Source organism: Orycteropus afer, unplaced genomic scaffold, assembly GCF_000298275.1.
Source record: "Orycteropus afer afer isolate SDZICR_OR568_19922 unplaced genomic scaffold, OryAfe1.0 scaffold00047, whole genome shotgun sequence".
In the NCBI taxonomy this organism is placed as follows: domain Eukaryota; kingdom Metazoa; phylum Chordata; class Mammalia; order Tubulidentata; family Orycteropodidae; genus Orycteropus; species Orycteropus afer.
Window position 1 is genome coordinate 8,449,119 of NW_006921634.1, and position 10,590 is coordinate 8,459,708.

At 36.6% G+C, this 10,590-nt stretch overlaps 1 protein-coding gene and 1 pseudogene across 1 annotated transcript in view; one reads left to right on the forward strand and one right to left on the reverse strand.

Annotated features, from left to right (window-relative positions):
• Positions 1–3,432: 3,432 nt before the first annotated feature.
• The window catches only part of FAM76B (family with sequence similarity 76 member B), a 24,855-nt gene continuing 17,697 nt past the window's right edge, over positions 3,433–10,590 (reverse strand). Inside the window, exon 10 of the mRNA XM_007938071.1 lies at positions 3,433–3,522. Coding sequence (XP_007936262.1) covers positions 3,433–3,522 — 90 coding nt within the window. The remainder of the gene's footprint in view (positions 3,523–10,590) is intronic.
• Positions 7,695–8,249, forward strand: LOC103194654 (annotated as a pseudogene).

The following is a 10,590-nucleotide window of genomic DNA, read 5'->3' on the forward strand; positions in this document are numbered from 1 at the left end:
TCTGAGGAGTGGCTGGTGGGTTTGAACTGCCAGCCTTCTGGTTAGCAGTCAAGTGCCTTAGGCACTATGCTACCAGAGCAATTGAAATGCACTATGTACATCCCAAGTGCAGCCATGCCAGCATTCAACATTGGAGATAAACACTGGGCCTTCTGAGTCACCTACCATCTCATTAAAAAAAAAAAAAAAGTTCTGCATCTTAAGTGTGAATGCATTGTTGAGAATCAAGATTTCCTACTGTCCATAGGCTTGTCATATCCAACTAACATTTCTCATCACCCTATACCTCTCAGCTGTATAAGACTATACTCACGCCTCCTTAAAATTTAATTTGTGTAGCAAATTGGTCAGGTACAAGTCAGGAACTGAATGATGTCCAGTTCTTTCTGGAAAATGGAAGAACATAAAAGAGTTATAGAGGAAGAAAGTACAAACACAGAAGATATGGATAGTGGAAGCAGAGAGAGAGTTGAGATGCTACATATCTGGCTTGGAAGATAGAGGAAAGGGCCACAAGCCAAGGAATACAAGGAATGCAACGCTAAGAACTAGAAACATACTGATTCTTCTCCAGAGCTTCCAGAAGGAACCAGCCCTGATGACATCTTGATTTTAGCCTAGTGAAATGGATTTTGGAGTTCTGGACTCCAGAACCATAAAAGAATTTGTGTTAAGTCACTGAGTGTGTGGTAATCTGTTACAGCAGCAAAAGTAAAACTAATACAAGCTTTTGACAAGTTTTTATTGTGAAATATTAGATTTAGGAAAAAAAGTACAAAATGTCAACAGTCAGATGTGTACAAGTACAGTATTTCAATAGTCTATACATGTGAACAGCTTAACAGGTTCACTGCAGAATGCATATTTAGACCAATACAATCTAAAAAGGACTGCAATATTCATAGGCTATTAATTCATAAATAACTTGAGCCAAAATGGCCCTCACTGGTAAATGCTAATAGCTGAAAACAAGCTAAAAAGCACAATACAGCACACCATAGTATCTCCTCACATATCCACATTTAAAGATTATCAGCTCATTATGTCAATACACTACAGATCCAGGACTGGGACTCAATTCCTAGTTTATACAACCTCAAAAAATTTAAATTACAAAATAAGGTCATGGAATAAAGAGAGGGTATTTAATTAGGACTAAATATGGTAAAGCCCCTAAAAGATTTTAATCTTGGAATTTATAAAGCTGAATTATTTAGATTAATTTTTAATTTGTCACCTAAAAAAATGGGGGTGGGGAGAGACTTTTGCAGCAGCTCCTTTAAGGTGTAAGAGCCACTATATGGTTCATTTTAAAATCATAATGACCACTGTGGATTGACAAATGGCATGAAACCAGAATATAAAGCAGTATACATTTTAAAGAAAAGTAATGACTAACTTATGAATTTAGCAAGTCCTGCAAACATTAAAATTCATGTTAAGAAAGCATTATCTATTGTGGTTTGAGAGTATTAAATTTAGGAAGATTATTATATAAAAAACCTCATAAAAATAAACTGGCTTAATTTTTCTAAGTCTGACTGATTCAATCTTTTGTTATCATTTGAAAATTACTCTATGTTATATATTTCCAAACTGGACAAGGAATCAGGTGGAACAGTTTATAATGAGTAATTACAGGAATAACCCGTCTTGTCAGTGGAGGCTCATGTGTTGCTAGGATGCTGAGTAGGTTTCAGTGTACTCAGCCAGACTAGGAAGAAAGGCCCAGCAATGTACTTCTAAAGAACCAGCCAATGAAAACCCTATGGATCCCAATGATCTGATCCCACTGTAGATGGGCTTACTGTAAGCTGGGGTCCAACTCAATGGCAGGTAATAATATCAGAATAACCTACCGAAATGTAAGCCACATTAAAAAGATTTACTGCAATCTTCATGTGTTCTTAGGAAAGACAATCTTTCATTTGACATTCATAATCAATGCTTACTTATAACTGAAATCTTCAAAACCAAAAATTTAATAGCAGTGTTCATAAGCGCTAAGAAGAATAAAAAACTTCACACTATATGATGCTTTAAAGTTGAACTAAAAGTCTAAACTGGTATTTGTTAATTTCTCTTACAGGCTGAAAACCAGTGGATCAGAATATTAGTAACTTCATATAACCTATTGCACCCTATCTTAACCTTTTATAAACAGTTTTAAAGATGTTGAGACAGTTTTCTTATAAATAGTGCCAAAATCTTATAGTAAATTCCAATTTATTCAATCATAGATTGGATTAAAATTATTTTTCAGATTTGCTTAAAATTTACAAATTAAGTATGGTGTACATAAATATTAACTTAGATAACCACATATATATGGAAAGCAGACATATAGATCACTGTAGAATCATAATAAATTTTAAAGAAATTTTATAATAAAAGCAAAATATGTAACTTACATAATATGAACATGAAGCCATATGACATAAAAAATAAAATTACTCTATCAGAAGTGAATTCAAATTAAATCTTTGGGGAAGTATTTTGACATAATTCAATGACCAACAGCTTCCCTTATCACACAGAAACAAACCACAAAATCTAGATATCTAAAGTCTATATGCATTGTCAATTAGTTCTTAATGCAACTTCAAACATTTTACTAGCAACTTCGATTTTCTTTTGAAATAGGCTTCTGTACATATGCATTTATATACAAACATTTATTAAACATGATTTAAAACAAACTGTATATACAAAAGACCAGCATTCCTATAAATAAAAACATTAGGTGGCAAAAAGGCACTTGTAAGTAAAAATCTACAGTAGTTTTTACAAAACAAAAACACATTTTACCTTGATACTGTACAATAAACATGAAGTCATCTATCAATAATGAAAAAATTACTAATGTTAATGATATCATATTTAAAAACATATTTACATATACTCTGAAGTTTAATAAAAGCACCATGATTCTTACCTAAATTCATGTTGATGAAAGGTAAAAACACAATTACCAAAAAAAACCAGTGTTCACCATTTTCCTTGTTTAAAAGTTTTTGTATTTCTAAATTGAAAACTGTTTATCTGAAATTAGCATAGTGTAAAAACAAAAACAAAACAAAAGACCCTGCTGCTTTGACTTTTTAAAACCGTATCTACTCTATTATTGCATGTTGCATTTTCATAAAGAGCACTACTCATGCACTCCTTTACAACTGTTTAATACTATTGCTGGCAAAAAAGTTCCTGGATATCAAATAATTAAAAAGTTACTTCAAACCAGTTGAAGTTTTATTTGAATGTTCTGACAACTTAAAAAATGCTGCATATCAGTTACAAAAGCGAATAGGAAACACACCAATTCATTTGGTGTGCAAAAATATTTTTCCACTACACAGAATTTAAGGGCTACACAGAATTTTCTTTTTCCAAATTTACACTTTAAGTAGAAACATTAAATGAATGACTACTTTCTCAAGGAGATGTTAGTATACTTCCACTTTTGTCAAACTTTTTACCCTTTGACAATGCTGCAACCTGCTTGAGTAGTTCTCTGTTTTTGGCCTGCAGAAGACAAAAACATTTGATAGTAAATACGTTTGAAGTATCACTAAGAGTTACACTGATTCTATTCAAATATTCCTTTCATTTATATAAAAAAGATTTCGTGAAACAAAACAATCCAATGAAAACAATGGTATATTAAAATCTATTTCTTTAATGATGGATAGATAGAAGGAATATTCTTGATTGGTTTTTCAGATCTCTTTGTAAATGCCAGTATTAATTTGTTATCCAAAGATACAACTGCTTATGAAAAAGGCAACTTAAGTAAAGCCATTTTAAAAAGTCCAAATTTCAGAATAAATAGGAAAAAAAGAAGCTAGGCCCTTTATCTTGGAAACAACAAAAAAATAATAGTATGTTTTATAATTAGTAAGATCAAAGAATGAACCAAGTGTTGATTTGGAGAGTATTTCCTGACAAACTGTATGGCATCTCTGATCTGGTATTTACCCTTCTATACCACAATCATAAAAGGTCATTTTTGCAAAAATATTCAAAGACTTTTTATTATTTTGCCAAAGGGACTCTTATTGATAGTCAAAAGTACCCTTTCTAATTTTTTCTTTAATTGCCATACTCATTTGGCACTGACTTTGTGTAATTTGTGCAGTTTGATATCACTATCTTCTAGTTTGGAAAGGCTTGAATTTTTTTTTTTTTTTTTGGCAAAGGTAAAAAATTTCAACTTGCCAATGATCTGAACTACCTTAGTACTTCATTTTCAAATGTACTATCAATCACTGACAAAGACACTATCATTGAGCCAATGAGCTTTGACAGCATTTAGTAAGGAAGAAGGTTAAAGGAGAAACTTCAGTGAATATTTTCATACTGTCATTGCTTTTGCCTTGCTATGCAGTTTCTTAACTGTGGGAACTAACATAATAAGGATTCCCAATGAACAAATACATTAATGATCAACTACTTTGATGTTTTGGATCAAAATGGGGAGAGCTGTGAAAACTGTTTGGAACCTGAATGCTACCATATTTTTTAAAAAATCCTCTGACTTATGGTTGAAAACCATTTACATTTACAGATTTCAACATTTTTTAATCTAGATGGACTTTTTTTCTTTTTAATTGTGATTTGGGTAAAAGTTTATAGAGCAAATTCATTTTCCATACAACAGCTCACATATACTGTCTCGTGACACTGACTACAATTTACCACAATGCAACAGCTCCCCTCTTACTTCCTCCCCATAGTTACCTCTTCCCTGTGTCCTTCCCTCCCATGGACTCCTGCTCCGAGATATCTCCCTATGCACATGCAGCCCTTCTATTCTCCCATGATTGTTCTCTCCAAGAAGTGTATCTACCTAGTGTAAATGTTCAGCTCATATGCCTGTCTTTTGTATGGTTGGAAGCCACAGGTGTGGGTTCAACTCCAGACCTGAAGGGCAGCTGGGAGCCATAGTCTCAGTGGTTCCATCAGGCTCTATCAGACCAGCAAAGCTGGTCTCCCCCCCCTTTTTTTTTTTTTTTAGTAATTTTGAGTTTTGTGCCACATTGTTCTCCCACTCTATCTAGGATCTCCTACAAAGATCCCCCTCCAAGTGGTTGACAGTGGTAGCCGGACACCATCTAGTTCTTCTGGTCTCATAGTCATATAGGCTGAGGATCACATGTTGTACCAGTCGCTTGGACTGATTGTATCCATGAATTTTTGGTTTTCTTCATTCTTCTTTGCCCTGGACGAGGAGAGACGAATCATTGCACCTAGATGTCCGCTTGCAAGCTTTTAAGATCCCTGTCACTATTCGCCAAAGTAGGATGTGGAACAATGTTTTGTGTAGTATGTTATGCCAATTGAGCTTGATGTCCCCTTTGACTATGGTCCCGAGCCCACAGGTTAGATGGACTTTCTTAATCTTAGTGATTTTACCTTCTACTCTAATAGAGCCTTTGTATGGCCAGATAATACCCTTCTTAAACATTTTTAAAGAAGTTTCATGAAATACAAAGTTTAATAAACTTTTCAAAAGGTCATAAAGTTTAATAAACTGTTAAAAGGAGTTTCATGAAATATCAACTTTTTTCAGACTCTGTGCTTCCACCCCCGTTCTCCAATCCAACATTCCCTAATTAACACCTATCATGTCCAAAATGCAAATATTCTCAATGCTATCTGGTATGTGTAAATCATATTAAATACTTGAGTGATAATGGAGTTTCAATTTCAAACTCATTTTCAAATTTAGAAAATCATCAGAAATTTGAAAGTCCTCCCCACCATCACCACTTTTAAACCAAACAGCCTGAGAAACTTATAGGGCAAATCAAGTGAGAATGTCTGGCATGTGTGAAAATCAAGTGATCACACTCATGATCAAGAAGTTTGTTACTCAGCTGACCAGTCCTTGTCAATGTGGTGGCTTTCTTCTTTTTCTTTGTCCTAAATATTAGCTGCCTATTATTTAATTTATAACTACAACAGAGCCACAGGCTAAAGACAGGACATTTACCAAACAGCAAAAATTTAGAAAACAATTTAATAAGAAGCATTAAAAAAGGATACTTCTATAAAATCGCCTCAAAGCAACTTTACTAGATCTGTAAGTTCCATTCATATAAAAATGTTTATATTGACGTATAAAATTATTTAAAAGTGAATCTTCAAGCTGTCTTCTCAATCATCAAGAAATAAACAAACAAAAACAAATTTATAAAATTCACATAAAACCAAAAAAAAAAAAAAAAACCCCAAACTGACTCCATCGAGTTGACTGTAACTCATAGCGACTCCACCTGGAGTTTCTGAGGTAGTATCTCTACGGAAGTAGACTGCCCAGTCTTCCTTCTGAGAACTCCGTGGTAGATTTGAACCACCAGCCTTCTGGTTAGCAGTCAGATGCTTAAGCACTACACACCAGAGCTCCCAAATTTCACATACCAAGTGAATTTCACATACTAAGCCACTCCTCGGAAGGAAGACTGGGCCATCTACTTCCGTGAAGATTTACCGCCTCAGAAACCCAATGGTGATCTCAATGAGTCAGAATTAATATAAGCACTCAAACATTAGGTATTGATATAGTGATTTTTTCTCATTTTAACACTTCAGTAATCTTCAACCTATATCTGTATATTCAGCTCCCTAATCATATATACTAATGAACTGCTGATAAATCATGAGAATGATGTATTTAAGAAAAATAAGCAGTATATCAATTGTTAAATGGAGACAAATTCAAATTTGTTGCATACTACTGAGTATATTAAAAATGAATTTTATCACAAAATTTAAATATATGCAGATAAATATTGGTATCCTACAAACACTTTATTACACACCATGCAAAAGTAAATCAATGAAATGACTTAAAAACTCTTAATAAAGTTATGTCAAAAAACAGTTTAGAAATGCTGATATAAAGGAAACAGTGGGATTAAAAATCACAGTCCCTGCTTTGAATCCAGGCTCTGCCACTTATCTCCTAGATAACCCAAAGTGTATCTTCTCATTGCAAAACAGAAACTCAGCCAAACACCTCAAAGTGAATTGAAGGATAATTAAATAACACAACACAGTGGTTGGTACATGGTAGACCATCATATGTTAGTACCATTTCCCATTTACCCGTTCACCTAATGAACAAGGGGCAGAATTTGTATTTGATATTCTTGGTATTTTAGATAAATTGGAAAGTTACTGTTTTTTTGTTTTGTATTTTAAATATTTTTTTTCTTATGATGTTCAGTGCTTATTTAATAGGTTTTGTAGTTCAAAATGTTTTCAGAGCTATTGTTGTTGTTGTTATGTGCCGTGAATTCAGACCTGACTCACAGCAACCCCTCCTTGGGTTTCCAAGGTGGTATCACTACGGAAGTAGATTGCCCAACCTTCCTTCCGAGGAGTGGCTGATGGGTTTGAACCACCAGTCTTCTGGTTAGCAGTCAAATGCCCTAAGCACTACGCTACCAGAGCTCCTTAAGAGCCATTAGCAAGGTAAATTCTGTTACAGGGTTCAATCCCTTACTACACAGATAAGAAATGTAATTAGCTGCATTGACTGGCTTTGGTAGAGAATCCTATTAGAGTACAAGGTGTTAAATAAAAGGGGATGGGGTAGGTTGTCGGTTTGCTGCTCCAAAAAGGTGTTGCTGGACTGCTGTGCTCTTTCCCTGGCACTGCATTCTCAGCTCTCCGCTCCTCTCTGCTCCACGATGCCAGTGGACCTCAGCAAGTGGACTGGGCCCTTAAGCCTGCAGGAAGTGGATGAGCAGCCACAGCACTCGCTGCAGGTCAAAATGTGGCAGGGTAGAGATTGACGAGCTGGGCAAAGTGCTGACACTCACCCAGGTTAAGAACTGCCCCACCAGCATTATATGGGATGGCCTTAATTCAGGTAAACTCTACACCTTGGTCCTGACAGACCCCGATGCTCCCAGCAGGAAGGACCCCAAATACATCATTTTCTGGTGGTCCACATGAAAGGCAATGACATCAGCAGTGGCACAGTCCTCTCTGATTATGTGGGCTCTAGACCTCCCAAGGGCACAGGGCTCCACCAGTATGCCTGGCTGGTTTATGAGCAAGACAGGCCACTGAAGTGTGATGAGCCCATTCTAAGCAACCGACCTGGAGACCATCATGGCTAATTCAAGGAGGCATCTTTCCACAAAAAGTACGAGCTCAGGTCCCCAATTGTTGGTATGTATTACCAGGCTGAATGGGACAACTATGTGCCCAAACTCTATGAGCAGCTGTCAGGGAAGTAGGGAGAAGCTGAGAAATGGAAACCACCTCATGGGCCCTGTTCTTGAATTTGTGGGCAGTGTTCTTGAATTCAATGATGCATGTAGATCTATCCTCTTCCCGGCTCTCATTTTTAAAGATGAGACTTGAGAAGTCAGATAGTGGGTTAGGGTGACTTTTCCTGCTGCCTGTCCTTTATAATTCCAGAAGGTCACACTTCCCAGTTTATGGTTTGATTTGATTAGAACTCCATTCTGGGGGATGTTTTGGTGCTGTGATGGGGCCATCAAATAGTTACTAAACCCAGAAAATATAAAGAGAAGAATCCAGGTGTAAAGACGAAGACTGCAGCAGTAGAGCAAAGCATCAATGAATCTTTAAGGGAGGCCTACTTTTCTGGCATCAAGGTCTGGCCATCTGGACAAGCAGCAGTGAGAGGTTATCAGAAGTCCTCAAGTCTGTGCCTATTAAATTAATTACTCGTTGGCATAAGTAAAGCTGATCTGGAGTTGCTGAATGTTGTGTTAATTTTGCTGTTTGCTTATAGTTGAATAAAAATAAAAACAAAGAGTAGACTAAAAAACAAAAAGGGGGGGGGGAGATTGGGGTAAAAACAGAGTATCTTAATTAAATAATAGTGACAGAATGTCTTCAGCAATAACACAAAAGATAAAGAAAAGTGGTCTGTCCTTTCAACAAAGAAAAGAAAAACCAACTGACAGAGATACAGAAGATAATCCTGGAGCCCTGAGCTTTGAAAGGAACTATACAGAAGTAGAAAAGCTCTGGCAGCATAGTGCTTAAGGCACTCACTTGACTGCTAACCAGAAGGCTGCCAGTTCAAACCCAGCAGCCACTCCTTAGAAGGAAGGCTGGGCAATTTACTTCCGTAGTGATACTGCCTTGGCAACCCAAGGAGGGGTCGTTATGAGTCGGGTCCGACTCAACGGCACACAACAATAACACAACATACAGAAATGGATTAGGTACCAACTAGTGGAAAAACTTGAATGAAAATAGTGAGTACAGAGATGGTCGGAGCTGCGGACTGTCAGCTACTCTGACAGGACCAACAGCCTAAATACTTCTTCCAAGTGGTGTTGGAACCTGAAAATTGACCTAAAGATCAGCCCTGGTCACCATGGGCTGCAGGGACAACTGCGCTGGTGGCCTATGACTAGAAAGGGAAACAGCAAGGAGGGAGACAACCTGAGCTGTTGACTTTACGCTGTCCGGAGGGCACAGCCATTTTGATTGTTTACACGCAGCAGCCATTTGGATATTTAAAGTGACGAAGGGTGCAACCATTTTGAATGTTTACAAGTGGTGGCCATTTTGGATATTTAAAGTGACTGATGGTGCAGCCATTACAAGTGGCAACCATTTTGGATTTTAAAGCGATAGCATTCTCATTCAGATTCCAGGGACCTAAGAATAGGCTCTGTTTCCCAAGGTCGGCAAGGACATATGAGAGGCTGACAACAGGAAAGGAGACAGGTGGTCAGTGTGTAAGTGCTGTCAACTAGTGAATAGAGGAGCACAGCACAGTACCCCGCCAGTATAGATAACGTAACAAAGAAAATGAAAATCGTGGACAAGTCACTCCAACATACAATCACCAGTTAAATATAAACACAAAAACGTCACAATGCCTTGGAGACAACAGAGCATCACAGTCCACACAAAGAAGCAAGATAAAGCAGGGGAAATAAGGGACCAGGATACAAACCCAAAACACATCCCTGAGGAAGACACAGCATTGGAACTCCCTAAAAAGGAATTCAAAATATTTAGGTATCTTTAACAAATTGAGAGACAGATCAAGGGAAACACAGAGAAAACCCTAGAACAATTTCAAAGGACAATTCAAGAACAAAATGACAAAATAAATGAAAAATTAGAAAGGATACAAAATCTATAGATGGAAACCCAGATGATCAATACTAAATTTTCAGAAATAGATAAGACATTGAATGGGCAAAGGAGCAGAACTGAATCAATGGAAGACAGAATTAGGGAGAATGAAGGTAATTTACCTGCATACTTCTCTGGAAAGGGATAAATCATAAAAAAGATCAAAACAAAATGAAGAAAGCCTAAGGTTCATGTGAGATACATCAAAAGGAATAACCTATGTGAAATCGGAATTCCAGAACAGGAAGAGAAAAATAAAACCACTGAAAAACTTGTCCAAGAGTGGTTGGAAGAGAATGTCCCTGATATGATGAAAGATGAGAATATATCCATTCAGGAAGTCCAACGAACTCCAAACAGGATAGACCCCAAAAGAAAATCACCAAGACATACTATCATCAAACTCACCAAAACGAAAGACAAGGAATCATAAGAACAGCACAGGAAAAA